At 37.3% G+C, this 17,515-nt stretch overlaps 1 protein-coding gene across 1 annotated transcript in view; it reads right to left on the bottom strand.

Moving 5' to 3' along the window:
* The window catches only part of TMEM131 (transmembrane protein 131), a 45,809-nt gene that overhangs the window by 11,631 nt on the left and 16,663 nt on the right, over positions 1-17,515 (bottom strand). The window contains 13 exon segments of the mRNA XM_066545208.1: positions 40-215; positions 3,331-3,926; positions 4,522-4,680; positions 6,619-6,804; positions 7,822-8,008; positions 9,108-9,250; positions 10,558-10,709; positions 11,641-11,707; positions 12,087-12,196; positions 12,287-12,425; positions 13,915-14,032; positions 14,112-14,187; positions 14,341-14,493. Coding sequence (XP_066401305.1) covers positions 40-215; positions 3,331-3,926; positions 4,522-4,680; positions 6,619-6,804; positions 7,822-8,008; positions 9,108-9,250; positions 10,558-10,709; positions 11,641-11,707; positions 12,087-12,196; positions 12,287-12,425; positions 13,915-14,032; positions 14,112-14,187; positions 14,341-14,493 — 2,262 coding nt within the window.

Genomic DNA, 17,515 nt, shown 5'->3' with positions numbered 1-17,515 from the left:
CGGCCATACAAGGGCCTCCTTTCCTCAGCAGTGCCTTACCTCTTTGAGAAGTGGTTCTGTATCTGGGTTGGAGGTTTCTGTTGTGGTTGAAGAACTGTCATCATCTGCCAAGGAATCCTTCAGCTCATCCTCCTGTTGCTTTCCTTTCCCTCTTCTGTCCTTTTCTTCCCGCTTCTTCTGTGGCTTAGCCTTGCGCTGAATCATTTTCCCTTTTCCTAGAAAGATATGGATGCTTCAGATGCTCAGCAGCTCAGAGACAGGAGAGTTCCCTTCATCTCAGAGCTGCCTCACGTGATTGAGCCTCTGAAGTTTGTTGCCTGTTATACACACCAACCACTTTTGCTCCTGTGCACCAAATGTGAGCAAAAGAAGAACCCTAATGACCACCACATTTACGCTCCTGAGCCGTGTCCCCATTGTCTCTCTGTGGATGTGGGGCACCTGGTTGCCTATAATTCCTTACTGCTCTGTTCCTGGCATTCCTTTTAAACACCATAGAATCAAATTTGACAGTTTAATCACATAACATTAGATTTAAACATAAATTTCTCAGGATGGTAAAAGCTCTATCATCCAAACAAATGAAGAACAGAAATGATCAGCATGCTTGTCAGTTGGAAAAAAAACCCAACAAAACACAAAAGAATTTGAAATAAGACTCGTGTGGATGAGAAAAATCACTAACAGTATTTGCCTAGCAAAAAGGTAAAAAACCCAAATGACCAAAACCTGAAAATCTCACACCCAAGTATACTTTCTCCTCCTAACATATTTTATTCTTTCAGAGTGGACTATTCTCAATACAAAGCAACTGTGCATGTGTGTGCAGAGTCTTCATGAGCTTACCATCACCTGCTGCTGTACTCTCACAGGATTTGAGCTTTCACAACAGTCTTATGTCTTACTAGCTGTAGTATGTGCCTCTACTCATAGGATTCTTCTTGAGATACTGCTCTTCAAAATAAGCACTCTCATTTATGAGCCACACAGTGCCTGCATACAGCCTCCTGGATGGATTTAACTGTTCACTCAGATAAAGACTCAAGGAACCTGTGCTGAATAACTGGATTCTGCCCCTTCTGGAATTTGTACTAGCTCGAGCTGGAATTGAGACTGGAAGCACCCTGACAGCTGTTATATTTCATTTGGCAAAATGGTTAAATTTGTACCAAACCAGAAATTTGCCTTCAGTATTTTGACAAATACCAGATACATATCCTTCAAACTTTGCCTTCGAACTTTGTTTTTTAAGTATCAGTGTTTTCAGTATCTAGGACAACAAAAATATTGGAGATAAAAATATTCTTTTTAGCGTGAATGCAAATAGATATGTAAATACAAGTAGATCTTCCTAGGAACATTTTTCAAGGTTGGCTTCCAGCATATTGGGGGCATTTTGGCTGGGCCTCAGAAGGCCTCATTCCAAAATTTGCTTGAAATGTAGTCTACATTCAGCATTGCTAAACAGTTTAATGTTCATAATTAGAAAATCTATGTAAAATGTTATCATGACATTAAAATGTAACATAAAGCAGCTGTATCACAAAAATATAACACAGCCTCCACTGCAGTCTGCTATGATCCAAGTTTTAGGAAGCTGAAACAGAAGACTGTATAAGACAGTAATTCTGCACAGGGTCATATGACAGACAGCTTTAGTCCAGAAGCTGCTGCTTCTGCAAAAGTTTGTGATTAGCTCTAAATATTTATCTAAAGACAAATACCCATGAGTGTATGTAGGTGCAGATACATTATGGAACTCCCCCTATGGTTTTATGTTTTTACATTTTAAAGAGGACAAATGGGAATAGACACACTACATTATCTGGAGTGGGAATATGCTTATGAATTCAAACTTGATGATCTCCATGTACTGCATGCAGCTGCATCACAAAAAGCTCTCAAGTGCAAGATCTGCCTCCTTCAGGGGAGTTAGAAATGGAAGATGCACTCCAAAGTGCTTTCAGGCATTCAGTACATGGACTGGATCAGTCCACTGCACACCCATGTATGTTCATATGCAACCCTTGAGAATGTTGCATCCTCATTACCAGACACTTTGCTTTCCAGAGCTCCACCACTTCACTGTTTGCCATTATGGACACCATCCATGAAACCTCCCTAACATCACATCACATCCTGGAGTCCTATTTAGTCTTTATGGAATGAATATCTGACAAACTGATGGCAGTTCTCTTAATTCTCCCAACCACCTATCACTAAAAACTAAAAACATAACAGCCCAGAAACAGAGTAGTATATTTCAGCATGACACCAAAGCCTCCCACCACTTCAGATTCTCCACTTTGAAAGTCCAAACACATCCTAACATCCACTTTGAACTAATTAAGAACTCTCTACTCATTACCACCTAACTGAGTGAAGCCTTTGTCTTTGGTGAGGCACAATCTTACAGATGTTGGAGAGTTTATATGCCTTCCCATGATTCATTTTCTTAACTTTATCTCTAATAAGCAACACAGCGCCATTTCTGTACAAGTGTCGGTAACAAAAAATGAAAAATTGTTTAGAAATAAATATATTAACACTAAATGATCATATAACTCTGGGATGCAATTGAAATTGCTAATGCAAAAATCATAATCAGAAATCCTATTTCAAGAAGTGTTCATAAGAAGGCAATAACTGACATAATTTCAAAAGTCTAAACATATCTAATGTATGAAATTCAATTCACTATTTTAAGCACTATACAACTGGAAAGATGGATAAACAAGTCCAACTCAACCCTAGCCTCATCTAAAAATGAATGTAATGTATAGACACAGGTGCCTTATATTAATTTGCTAACCACCTGACATTAAGGATTTTCTACAACTGCAAGTCTGGGCATGAAGAATTCCATTCCCAAACAATACCACAGGGACTATTTACCCATCTCTTCCCCTCCTCCCCTTCTCCCTGCCTCACTTTTCACAACACACTAGGACAACTTCCTTTTCCCTTCCTCTGAGCCCTGAGCCCCAAGCCCAAATGATGGAGGTGGGAGGGACAGATGCCAACCCAAAGGCAAAAGGGCAGCACCAAAAAGCATTTTTCTTTTTCAGAGAATCAGGTGTCTAGATACTCACACCTGCTTTCATCAAAACATGCCATCATTTTTGTAGGAAGAGTGACAAGCTAGCACTGCACAGTGAACTTCACTGCCATAAGGTACCAGAAGTGTTCAAGACACAGGCACACAGCACAGGCAGGGAACCACAGAGAAGCACTCCCTTCCACACCAGGAAAACATGACCTTTACAATTGTTTAAATCTTGTCCTGTAGTTTACACAGGGAGTCATCCCATTAAAACAGAATTGTATTACCTTTGTTTTTTGCTAGTGGAGATGGGGGCTGTTCTGTAAACACATCAGGGGAAGGGGATTCTGGGTGGTCAAAGTCTTTTTCCATAGTTTCTATGAGCCCAGTGAGATCTGAATCCTCCGAGCTGTGCCTTCTGCTGCTGGCACACTCGCCCTGAGGCGGGCTGAGGAGCGGGAGCTGTGGCAAAGCACTTTCAGTCTGCTGCTCTTGCTGCTGGGGCCCGGCTGCTGGGGGCTGCTGGAGGGGCTGCTCTGCCAAGGCTGGTGCCTGCTGCTGCATCAGCTGCTGGTTCTGCCTCGTCCCCTTGGCTCTTTTGCCCGCGGCATGAGTCTGAGCTGTGGCACCTGAATCCAAGGTAAAGGGGCCCGTTCTGTTCACGGACTGCATGGAAGCTGCTTGTGCTGAAGTCCTGTTAGGTATACTTGAATTGGTTTTGGATTTGATGTTTTCAACATCAGGTGCATTTCTATTGCTGTGAAGGTGTGCTGTTGCATTGCATTGCTTATGATTCCCTGCACCGGATCGCGAAGACGAACTGCCTGCTCCATAAATTCCTCTGGACGAACTGTGATTAGAATCCGATCCAAGTGTATTCAAGCTGGAAGAGTAACACATGTTTTGTAACATACTTTGCAGTGTTTCCATTCTTCACCAAGAAAAGAGAATCACTATATCCAAAAGAAGCCTTGAACTATACTGTTCTTGGCATATAACCAGCAAAAATGCCTAAAACTGGTTTGGCAAGTCAGTAGGCTTTACCATTTTCCATCCACTTGCCTGCTGTGCGCAGGAACAAAACCACAGCAAAATGAATGTTGATATATATGATGGAGGGAACACTGAAAGGAGATGATCTTAACTTAAGACACCTAAGGTAGGAACTTCTGGCCTGCAATTCTTTTTTTGCAGTCTATACATTTCATTTTGAGAATATTAACAGGAAACTTGGCAGGGTTTGGTTTTTGGTGGATTTCCTTTTTTCCTTCCTTTTTATTTTCTCAAAAGACGAATATTCCTCACAATCACAAAGTTCATCTTTTCATGCAAGCCATCTTTTTACAAGCAACTGTGGGGATACCTTTTATTCATTCACCTCTTCTACAGAGCAGTATTACTTTCTAACTGACCTGATAACTAAAGAAGCAAAGAAATAAATGGCAAAAGTACCAGAAGAAGCCCAAACATTTACTTACTTTCCATCAGATGAAATTCCAACTATTCTCCTGAGATCAAGTGGCCTTCCCATATCAAAGGGAGGATTTGAGGCCTCAAAGGACAAGCGTCTTCTAAATGGCTCCCAAATTCCTTGAGCTTCTAGATAGGCTGTTCCAATTACCAAGAGAAAGAGTACACTGCAGAGAAGAAAGGTATTTAAGGATTTATTTCTTAGTTTTGAGCATTTAAAAACTAATGACTCTAATCACGCAGGACAAAAAGTTTGTATCCTGTACTGAAAATACTAAAAATTTCATCCAAACCACAATTTTGTCTGATAGAAACATAACATACACAAGACTGGCATGATAAGCAAATCACCAGCACTGAGAATGGGAGCTAGATGCAAGCCTGACATGCAGGTGCCAAGTGTATTAATCCAAAAGAAAAAAAGTTGGACTTCAAAACCTGGAGCCACAAGCATTGAACTATTCAAAGCAACAGTGATTTAGGGAAGGCAAAAATAAACATCACCTTATCAAATTTAAAAAACATGGACTATACAAACTCCTAGTGTTCATTCCTAGAAATTAAGGATAGTTTTGTGGTGACGTGGAAGAGTTATTTTAGTGGCACGATGGCATCCTAAAAGTTAAAGGCAGTTTATGCACAGGAATCTTAGAATATTCTAAAATATATTAGGACTCTTGTCTAGTTTGCTGCTAAGAAGGATTTTTGTATTTTTAGGAAAAAGACATAGTAAGGAAGGGATTAGTATTCTCTATTCTTTGTAAAGTCTAATTAACAAATACAGCACATATAAGATTATCCAAGCAAACTACATTCATGAGCTGACAAACATTACTCTGTCAAAGAATTAAAACCAAACTCAGCCTATACATTTCTAGCACATATATAGAAGAAAACCACATAAGTACTCACTCAGCACTTTTAAGTAATGCAGTGTTAGTGACGACACAAAATTTCCTAAGTAACAGAAATTTTCCTCTTACTTTGGTAAAATGCAGTTTCCTCACTAAACACTGCATTACTTAGGAAAGTGCTGAAGAGTCAAAAAAGAAAATGAAGTGGGCTGTAACTGTATCTTCTCTATTTTTTTTTGTCAATCCCTACAACGAAAGACAGCCTAAGTGAACATTTGCAAAATGGAAGAGCCAGTAACTTACTGTGGGAAAAAAAGGAATATGACATGTATATGATAATGCTTTGGATTTGCAGCATACAGAAAGACCACTTTTTCTTCACAGGCATCTACAGCAGCAATACATTTCACACTAAGATATAAGCTTAACACTAAGAAAACAGCATTTGTTGCTACTGATAAGTAAAAACTCCTACAGATAAGTTTCCATGCTAAGGTTTTCTCTGCACAAAAGCAGTGGGCTAAAGTGTCTCACATCCAAGAGGTGAGCAGGGACATAGGGTTTATAACTCTTTATTGCAAATAAAGATAGGTACAGGTTAGACTGTGAAAATGGTGGCATTTTCAACTCATATTTCAACAAGGTATAATTAGCACATGTCTGTTTGCTGAGGAAAAACGTGCATTAATATCCTACTATGTAACCTGTGAGTGTGCAGTGTTGCAAACAATGTCCTTCAGGTTCTCAGAAATCCCATTATTAGTATCACCAGTTGTCTGTCACATTACAAGTGGCAGCAAAGTTAAATTCATCCAAGGCATCTGCTAAGCTTATTACAGTCACTGCCTTATACCTCTCTAAAGCATGATACTCCAGAGAAGGATGCTTACATTTCTACAGGAATTCACTGCTATCAGTGCTTTAATATCTAAATATGTTTCAAGTTTGGCTTATTTATCAAAACCCCTACAGATTATCAGGGCTAAGAGGAGTACACATCTTCCCCAAGGAAATAGGTTCAAGCAAGAAGCCTATTATTTTGTCTTTGGTTTGACAGAAAGTCAGTACTCCTTTGCCTTAAACAGTTCATATTCAATCTATAGGAGTATTTATCAATTTGATCTCCTTTTACCCTATTTTAGTGTACCACAATTAGAGCATGTGCTGAATACCCATGTGCTTCTGTGTAACCCATATTGGAGCAGTGGCAGCTCGTGCCCATACAGCAGTAAGAACAAACACACACACAACCTCATTATTCCTGAGATGATTATGTACAGTGCCAGCTCCCAGTTGGGCCTGGGCAGTGCTTCAGCACATGTTGCCAACATGTGATATGGAAGCGATGCATTCAAGATAAATACAAATTCAGAGCCTCCTGCAGTGATGAATTTTAATTCACGTATAACTCTGGAAGCAGTGAAATCTGGTGTAAACCTGGAAACAACATAAAGCACATCAGAACTTTTCATAGGAACAGCACAAAAGTTTGAGGCAATTTTTATAACTCATAAATTATAAATTAAAAAACCTGTAATTCAGCTCCATTGATTAGCCTAAAAATACTTGAGTATCTTTCAAATACCTCAAGATGTGTTTGACTATGTTCATTAACACCAATGCTTAACACATCTGATTCTAGATTACTCCTGTGGTACCATATGAAGTTATAATACCTGACAAGGTTTTACCACATTTATAGCTCACAACTACTATGTGAGCTATACATTTTTTAAACATTTCACCTTTGAGTCACAAACCTGACTTTTCAAAAACACTGTATCACCACTATATCACAGTCTCATCACAAACCAAGACTGTGCAGAAATACTAGTGAAATACTATTCCACTGCAGCAATATTTCATACATCCACTATATTTCATACATCCACTTGCAGACCAGAAGAAACTTCTGAACTTTTTAGGTACCATTTTATGAATAATTAACTTTACAACAAAGCACTGTTAAAAGATCAGTGTTTGGTGCAGAGAATTTTTACAATTGAAAATGATAGAACTACACAATCATTGTCATTAAGGCAAGAGAAGAAATATTCAAACTAAAATGCTGTGCATTACAATAAAAATCCTTGGACTGAAGGCTCCCTTCTACATACTGCAATGCACCAAATCCATATGTAGGTCTAGGTCCCATGTGCATTCACAAGTTAAATTAGGGAAATTTATATAACCTCAAATAGTAACATTATTCCAACACAGCAAGTTATACTTACTGGACAGTAACAGAAGTAATACTATAGTCAGTCACAAAAACATGGTAAAATGAAAAATCAAATAGTGTTTGCCAGAAGAGAAAAAAAAAGTCATAGTTGTATAACACTGTACAAAACTTCAGAAAAAAGCCCTCAGAATTTAACCAAGAGAGTTTTCCTCTGAAACAAAATTAAAATTCCAAATGTAACGCTCCATTTAGATGTAAGAAAAACCACTTACAATATGACAATGTCTTTAGAGGCATTGGCACTTAGTGCAAATTCCTGACAGTTAACTACTTTAAATCCATATCCTTCACATGTGTAGCCACTGATTTCCATTGTTTTCACATTAATCTGCAGCTGCCCTGTATTTTCCACTTTAAACGTTCTTCTGAGTGTGAAATTCGGTTCTTTATATTTCATTTCTAGAAACAAACAGCAGTGGTTAGTGGTTAGATATCCTTCAGTATATTCCTATTTTACAGCAGAAGAGAGTTCTGTCCATATTACAGCAGAAGAGAGACTAGCAAGGTCCATGGAAATTAACTTGTAGGAACATACCTTTGCAGCCAGATTCCATCACTGTCAAGGTAGGGCACTTGTACAATTCCAGAGCCCTCTAATTCATCACAGAAAAAACACAAACCCCCTAACCTCTGACAGCACTGCTGCCCCACAAAGAAATCACCTGAGCTGCAAAGCTCTTTGATGTTCTGCTTAATGTTGTGGTATTCTGTGAACAGTCCCAGCAAGAGAAGAATTAAAATGGGTTTTTTTGTTTCTTTTTGGTGTGTCTTAAAAAAAATACATGGCTTAACTACATATATCTTATTAGCAAAAAAAATCCCTAACCACAACAGGTAAAAGGCAATGACTAAGCTTTACTTCAGGTTTTCTTACTCATGCCTCACAAAAAGCAGAATAATCTCAGATAATAATTAACATGACACTTAGAAATGTCTGGAAAACTGCAAAGTAGCAAAGCAGATTTTAATACCAGATATAACTAAAACTCTTTTACCAGTTTTTAGGTAATATAGGTACTCTTAGCTCTCCTCTCAGAAGCAAGCCTGAGGCTACAGAGCAGAAACCTTTCTCTGATCTCAGAGTAGAATCGGGCTGGGATTTAATTTTCATCAAGGAACATGCCCAACCTTTTTTTCCCAATGGTTATGTGCTTAAAGATTATGAAGGTATGAAGAAAAGAAGTACACAGGAAGTTACTCCCATGATCCAATTTGTATTAAATTTAGAGATTTTGCTAGTAAATATGCAAAGATCTTTACCTCCTCTGTCTTGAATTTAAGCGGACAAACAGGTTCTGTTTTATTTCCTAGTTCTCACGTTAAAACAAAAACCATAATAAATTTTGTATTCTGCCTAAATAAAGTAGCAATTTTAATGCATTTAAAGGAGTTGAATTTCTAGGTCACTATAAGAGGGGAAAAATATTTCTACACATGTCAAGTTTTACAAATAAAATACGACTTTTCTGTTCAGCAAATTAGCTCAAGAAGTACTCACTTTCTGAACAGTCTTTTAATAATGCTTCTGTGATTTTAAAGCGTAAAGAACTTCCTGGACCAGGAGGTTTGCCTGCAACCTTCAAGCTCTCAGTTGTTCCTTGTCCTTGTACCAATATGGCATCTACTACAGTCAAATTATTTCTGTGGAAAAAGAAAATGGGTGAGGGGAAACATTCATAAAAGCTTCTCCATAGACTATGGGTCTATATCCCAAATCTGGAGAACAAATATCCTGTTCAAATAGCTGCTCCACAGCTAATTCCCCACATTATGGAAGTAAACAGCAGGGGTCTCAAATGTAGTGTTTGCAAGACAAAACCCTATGAAATTACAACATAAATTACAAATACAAACCCCACTGAAATACTAGTTAAAATCTGTATCTCTTAGTAAGGCATCAAAAGTGAACTTAATGCTCTTTACTAGAGCACAAAAGTGAACTTAATGCTCTTTACTAGAAAGACTGAACTTGCACTGTAGCTTTATCTGGCAAAGGGCATCTCTAACCAGAGACCCTTCTTTGAAGACAATGTAGAATGTATTTCAGAAATGAAGTCTCCATGTGTTGGTGGGTGAGAGGCTGAACATGACCCAGCAATGAGCACTCACAGCCCAGAAAGCCAATCACACCCTGGGCTGCCTCCAAAGCAGCGTGGGCAGCAGGGTGAGAAAGGGGATTCTGCCCCTCTATTCTGCTCTGGTGACACCCCACCAGGGGTGCTGTGTCCAGCTCTGGAGTCCCAGCACAGGAAGGACATGGACCTGTTGGAACAAGTCCAGACAAGAGGCACCAGGATGATCAGAGGGATGGAGCACCTCTGCTATGAGGAGAAGCTGAGAGAACTGGCATTATTCAGCCTGGAGAAGAGAAAGTTTCCTGGTGACCACACAGGAGCTCCAGTACTTAAAGGGAGCCTGTGAGAAAGATGGGGACAAACTTTTTAATCGGCCCTGTAGTGACAAGAAAAGGAATGATGGTTTTAAAACTAAAACAGGCTGGATTCAGATTAGATATAGGGGGGAAAATTTTTACAGTGAGGGTACTGAAACACTGGAACAGATTGCCCAGAGAGGTTGTAGATGCCCCATCTCTGGAAACATTCAAGATCAGACAGACCTTTGAGAGACCTTTGAGAAACCTGAAGATGTCCCTGGTATTGCAGGGGGAATTGGATTAATGACTTTTAAATGTCCCTTCCAAACCAAGCCCTTCTGTGATTCTGTGGTAAGTATAACAGTGGCTTATATATTTACATCACTGAATATATATGAATACAGTTAAAATACTCTAAGACATGTCACAACTACATTTAACCTCTCTGCAGACACATAGGATTCTACAATTATTCTTGTAAAAGCAATAATTTCTTGACAGCTGATCGCAAGTATGATATATATAAAAAGAAAAACAGAGAAAAACTCACACTTATTTCTGAAATATCTCTTACCTGATAACAATCAATGATGAAACAGTTTTATTAAAAGCTGGAGTGAACTTTACTTTGACAGACTTTCTCTCACCAGGTTTTAATATTAGACTTAAAATGGAATGACGAGCCAAGCCCTTTGTAAGTCCCACAGTGGTCTGTAGTGGTTGGACCTTAAGGGGGGGGGCAAACAAAGCAAGGCTTTAAAAAATAGGACATTTTTACATGTATTTGATAGAAATGGTATTATTTTAGCTAGAAAATTGGTCTTGTTCTAAAAAAGGATACTACTCAATGACATAGTCTGGTTTTTCTAACCAGAAACTCTGATAGCACAAGAATTTCCCTACTTATTAGTAAACTGCTTGCGTTAATGGAGAAGCAGAACAGCACAACAAAACAGAACTGAGCTAAACTTCACCCATGTAGATTCATAAAGTTCTAGTGGAAGAAAAAGATCAGAAGTTCTTACATATATATTTTGAACACTAAATTAGTATCAGACCATTATGGAATATTTTTTCTCCTCGGAATTTTCCATTGTTAAGCAAACAAAATCGAAGAACTAGTCAAAGAAGTCTATTTTGCAAAGTTTGCCATTTGTCTTGAGACACCAAATAAGTATCAAATGGTAATCTAAAACAAACTGCAAATGGAGGGGAAAAGCCAGATAAAAAAGGTAGTGCTTAGGATGGGGGTGGCATGCTCTATATGAAAATGCACACACTTAAAAGTAGTCCACAATACTCAAATTACTTAAAAGAATCAACAAGGCAATGAAATAATCAATTTTTTGCTCATTGCTCATTTTAGAACTAGTAACCACTATGCTGAAGAAAATAATCTTGCCAGTAAGAGAAAGAGAAAATTCAGTTTTCCTGTAACTTCCACAGTTGTATTATAATGTAAGCATATAGAAAAAGTGATACTTTATTAGTTAAATTTGAAGAAATATTTCTTTTCCAGATTTTCTGATATCCAGCAGATATTACATTTACATTACATTTTCCACACTAATACCTGAAGACATGTCTGACTCAAAACTCTTATTAAAACATTAAAAACCTGAATTTAAAATTACCAAGAATGTATTGAAATACTTACACAATTTCTGAAGACCTGGAACTCTAGAGTCCTCTGATTGAAATTAGCTGGTTTACTCAAATTAAACCTGAAATGAAATTGCAATTTTTTTTTCTCACAGATCAGGGAAGGTAATGACATACTTACAGTTATGGATTTTAGCACAAATCAAGTATCTATGGTAGCCCAATATGCATCTGAAAGCATCACTTGATTTTATTTTTTCTTATTTCCCCCCTGTTGTACATCAAGTTAAGGAAGAAATGTAAACACATTTCAGTTCATTAAAAAATACAGATGTGTGTTGAATTGCAATAGATTCAGCTCTCAACTGGTCTAATGATTCAAATTCTAGAGGTGGCCAATATGAATTACCAACACAACTGCCATATCATGCATTCATTCCTTGTAAAACGCATTTTCTCTGCCCAGTGAGTACATCCCAAGGATTGCACAACAACACTTACCGTTCCAACAGCTTATCAACAAAAGTGGATGGGTTAGAATACAGAGCTACTGGAAGAAACTGAACATACACAGGAGCATCAGCTGGATTTTCTAGGAAAATTTCTTCTTCCTATTCAGAAAGAATTTTAAATAAGTTTACATTACCATTGATGCAATTAGAAATATCTGTTTAAATGATACTATCACTAAAATAACTTACTGATGAGCTGTTTGTGTTGGTAAGAGGGAAGTTTAGATGGCGTGGTGAACTAAGGATGGAGGGCCAGGACATTTCTGCTGTAATTTTCAACCTAACATTCTTCTGAAGATCTGTGTCCACTTCAAATACAGCATTCAGTCTGGAGAAACAGTTATAAAACTCACTTTTATGTTTTACAGAAACAAATATCACTGAGATTCAGATCAGTAAGAAAAATAGCCCAAAAATCTATTTGATGATTTGCAAAGGTACAAACAGTAGAAAGGGAAGTTCCAATATAGCATCCACAATCCAGAAAATTAATTTTGCCTGCATAGGTACAGTAAATCAGTACATCTACTCTAAATGCAATGGATGCACAGACTGTGTGCCTGCACCTCTGCCTAATAAACCTAAAGCAAATCTGAACAAGTCATACTTGGTGCTAGCTGCTACTTCCATCAATGAATGAAGTTCTTTGCTATTAAACAACCTCCATGACAGACTTGGGTCCCCTTCTCCCACAAGTTCTCCAGCGTGAACTGAAACTAAACTAAAAGTACTGAGCTCTCCAGTCAGCAAAAGAAACAAAATACTAGGCTTCAAACCCAGAGAAATATTTTGGAGAAATTCCAAATGTCCAAGTCACAATACCTCTTTTCAGTTCTCTTTCCTTTCCCTGAATGTTCCTTTGGACAGCTGGGTAACTTTAACTCTCTTTAAAAGTATTAAATACTTTAAAATATAATAAATAATATTAAATCATTGTATATTCAAGTTAGAACTACTCCTTATTCAGAACTGATCTTTAGCATTCTCCTTTACTGTTCTCTTCCTGTAGGGAATAGAACATTCTTGGAAGTTACTGGTGCGGCTAAATAGAGGATTCTGTTTAGATCAGATTTTCTCAGTAGTTAATAATATATCACCATTATAACACAGAAGTGATAAGGGAGGAATGCTTTTGTTATTCTATTTAGTTGCATACAGACATTTTGTTTCTTCACATGCCTTTTTTGAAAGGGTAATCTGGATGCTATCAACACAAAAGACACACACACTCTTGCTGTTTATGTTAACTCGTGTCCCTTGGACATTAAATCAACTTTATGTATGAGAAGGCAGATATTTAAAGGGTATGTAGCAGTCTACAGAGTTTAACTTTTCTAAATATTAAGTAGCAACCATTAATCTTTCTCAAGGTAAAATAGCAGAAAATTTTGTAATTCACTGAAATGCAAAAATCCTGGTATGGTAATGACAGAAAATCTTATGAAATCTTAAAAGGGATATTGAGGATATTATTTTAAAACTGTTTAAGCAGGGATACTGAACAACCAGTATAATCTGGTTTTGGAAATTTTTGCAGAGTAGAAACTGCCTTGCTGTTACAATCTTGTAAAGAACTCCAGCAACTCAGTGAATAGTAACTGTCAATATTTTTTTTAATTTGGGGAAAATTATTACTGTTTTCTAACTTTTGAAATGCTCTCTTTAAAGATTTTGCAGAGAAGGCCAAGCAATTCCTTTCTGGCCCCCTCTCAAAGAGCACAGCAATATTAAGAAGCCTTTTATTCTATAAGAGCACACATATCACAGAATTAGCACTGACTTAAGGCCTGAGCAAACAACAGGACTATAACACTTACCTATGGCTTGAGTTCTCTTTTATTTCTGTCCATTCTTTGAATAAATTCTCATGCAAATCCCAGTCAGAATCCCATGCATCTTCTTGCATTGCTATGCTGTGCTGAACTTTAGATTCCGCTGTAGGAAATAATGTGGTTTTATAAATCTTCAAGTAAAATCATTACTTAAGGAGAAAACTTATTTGAACTTTACTTACATTTAGATAGAAAAGGCAATCCTACATAACAATGATCTCCACACTGTAAACCAGGATCAAAATAAATATTTGCAATCTGCAAAACATGTAAGAGCTGATCAATTAAACAGCACAGTAAATCTAACGACCAAAGAAAAAAGAGGGAAGATTTCTGTTGAACACAGAAACTTAACACATGCTATATAGAAAAGAGAACTTATAAATGTTTAGAAATAAGACATAAACAAACCTTTGATTTTTTTCCTGGCTCTAAATCTTCTTTATTACTTCTTAGCCTCTTATAATAAAACCTTACATCTTCTGACAGGGACCGTATGTGTTGTATTTTCACTTTCTGAGAAAAGGAGTTCATAATGTTCAGGCTCTGGTGAACTACTTTCCCCTAAGGAAAATAAAAGGAAAAAAGTCTGCAGGATATGCATTTTTCCCTAGCATATGTATCTATTTATGCAGGCTGGCAAAGACCACAGCACTGCTGAAATGTTAAACTGCAATTTTAACTACGCTATCGTAAAGAAATGCCATTTGCAACACTTCAAGATAGTAAGTTTCTGTGAAGCTGTATTTTTTCCTCCATCTGCTTCCAAACACAGTGCACCCTTTTTTGAAAATTAAGAACACCTGAAGTATCTTTGAAGGGCTTGGACAACAGCTCTCTTTAATCAATCATGATTAAAAAATATCAGAAGAGGAAAGGCAAGAGAAAACTTCAGTTTGCTGAGCCTCCGATTACTAAAAGGAAACAGTCTTTTTGTAAAAGATCACTGCTGGCAATTAGAAATAGTAATTAGTCACTAAGAATTAGAAATAATCTGAAAGGAAGGGGAAGCTACAATTACAAAAACTACAGGTGACAGAGAGCTTTTAAAACCCTCTTCCTGCTCCCAAATGCAATTAAGATAACACACCAAAACTACATTCAAGAAAAAAAACAGGAAGTTTTTTCCCCACACCTTTACAGCCTGCCTGCTTTTCTGAGTCAAATCTTTTCAGCACAGAAAATGTAGTTTAATTGTCATTATCAAAATCCTTACAATGTTCAAGCTCTACCCTGCCTCAGTTGTAAATTAATGATTCCATGGTCATATTTTACACCTTAACACTCAACCCTGGTATGTAGAGAGGAAACAAATAATAGAAACAAAAGCAGACAGAAGTGCAACTCAGGACTAGTGGGGAGACTTCAGATTTATGTTAAAAAAAAAAATCAGTTTGAGCAAAAATAAATACCCAAGGCCATCTTTTAATGAACATGGTTTTTTTGTTCCCCTTAAATCAATACTTCAAACTTTAAAAAAAATAAATCTAAGTTTAAGTAGAGACATGGGAGAGGTCTTCTGCAGGTTCAAAATTTGCCTGTGGCCTCAGGAAACAGTCACATATTGCAACAGTCTCAACAGAAGTAATTGCAGAGGGAAAGAAAGTACAAGAATAAATCCTTAACAGTACAGTCCTGTTAAACTGAATTAGGAGGTATATCTGAGCTTCATCTGTGAATTCCTATGAGTAACAAACTGTCATCAATGGGACAAGATACAGGTTTGGTAAAGTGTCTAGAACAAATAAATAGTATTTTACTAAGACCTTTACACAGCATTTAGACATGAAACAACAGACAAGGGAAAACAATTGTTCAGCAGTAATAAGAAAAACAGAACAATGCCATTTAGCATAGAGGTCCTCAAAGATGAGCTTTGATCAGGGGACAGTTAAGAGGTGGCACTGTGAGGCAAAGATGACTCTATGAAGCAGAAGTCAACAGAGCTAAGATTGGTTTAAATCAAGACGCTGACCTTTACAAGACCTGTACACACTGTCAGTGTATTGCTGACAACCTTCAACAGAATACCAGAAATCACACTTAGGTACAAATACACTAAAACTATAAACAGACAGCCAGCTCTGGGAACCAGGCAGCTGCAGGGGAATTACATCCTAAGTATGAACTGAAAAGCATGTGTTACTAAAATAGTAGCACCTAGTTATTCCTGGCTGGTGTAGCTGTCAAGTTTCTCCACCAAACACTGAAACAAAAAGAACTGATGCTATTTTAGGCTTATTTTCATACGTAATAGAGGCATTACAGAAGAACTAAATGTTAGAGTAGCATGAATTAAGTGAGCATAAGTTTAGTTTGAAATTATTCCAAGAAAAGTAGAAGTAAAAGTAAGTATTTTATGTTCTCAAATATAAAAAGAGCTAAGTGATCAACTAATGTAAGAAGAAAGTGAAGCTGACTGCTCTGAAAAGCTTGGGGCTTGAACAGAGTAAACAGTATATAATCTTGTCAAACTGATAATTATATCTGAATCTATACTCCCAAACAAAATGCAGGAGGCCAAAGATCCCCTGAAAGAATAATTGTCTGAAAACATTACTAGAAAAGAAGTATGAAGACAATAAAAATCACAGTAATCTTGGGAAGAGAAAGAATAATGACAGCAACAGAGCTATGTCTGAGAAACACAGGTGATATAAGAAGTAGTATCTGCCAGAAGAAATTAAAGCAAAAGGAAATAAACAAAACAAACAAAACTCCCCCAAATAAAAACAAAGAACCCTCCCCCCAAAAAAATTGCAGAGCCAAAGCAAAAACACTCACAAACAATAATCAAACAAACAAAACAGAGCCCCCCCCCCCCCCCAATCAAGCTGACAAGACTGTGGGCATATTACTATGAAATATTGAGAAGCTCTTTAACCATTTCAGCAGGAACAAACCCAAAGGAGATTAAAAAATATTACTTTTTTATGGTCCAACATAGAACAAAATATTTTTATGTGACACTCAAAGGGATATTCTTCACATGAATTCTTCTTCATAATCATAATTTCAAGTAATTCTAGTAGATTCAGATAGAGAATATAGAAACTGCTTTATGTCCAGTGAATGAAAGGGAAGTGGATCTTTATGCTATTTGAACTTATCAAAAGCTTATGAAGTAGGTAATAATGAAGTTTTAGATGTGGTACTCAGTGTAATAAGTATCCATATGGTGAGGCTATATAGTAAAAAAACAAAATAGATCTTAAAGATAAAAAACAACTAGTGATCTTGGGAACTGTAGGCATGACTGTCTGACCTCTGGAGTAGCAAAAGACTTCAGAAGAATTTGTGACACAGGAGATCAGAAGGAAAATGGAATATGTGGCAATTGTAGCAAACATTCACTGAAGTCCTGCTGACTGACCTATCTTCCTCTTATGAGATAGTCCTGCTGACTGACCTATCTTCCTCTTATGAGATCTATCCCATTACATGAATGTTCCAAGATCCCATTCAAGTGGGCTGTTGAGGAGATGTAGGGACAACTCATGTTTGGAACACAGAGTGGGAAAATCCCAAACAACCCCCAAAATAATGACAAACTGATCATAACAGTTTGGTAGCAAAATCTCCCCAG

Source organism: Molothrus aeneus, chromosome 2 (assembly GCF_037042795.1).
Source record: "Molothrus aeneus isolate 106 chromosome 2, BPBGC_Maene_1.0, whole genome shotgun sequence".
Lineage (NCBI taxonomy): Eukaryota > Metazoa > Chordata > Aves > Passeriformes > Icteridae > Molothrus > Molothrus aeneus.
The sequence above is the reverse complement of the archived record's forward strand: the minus strand, read 5'-3'. Positions and strand labels throughout refer to the sequence as shown.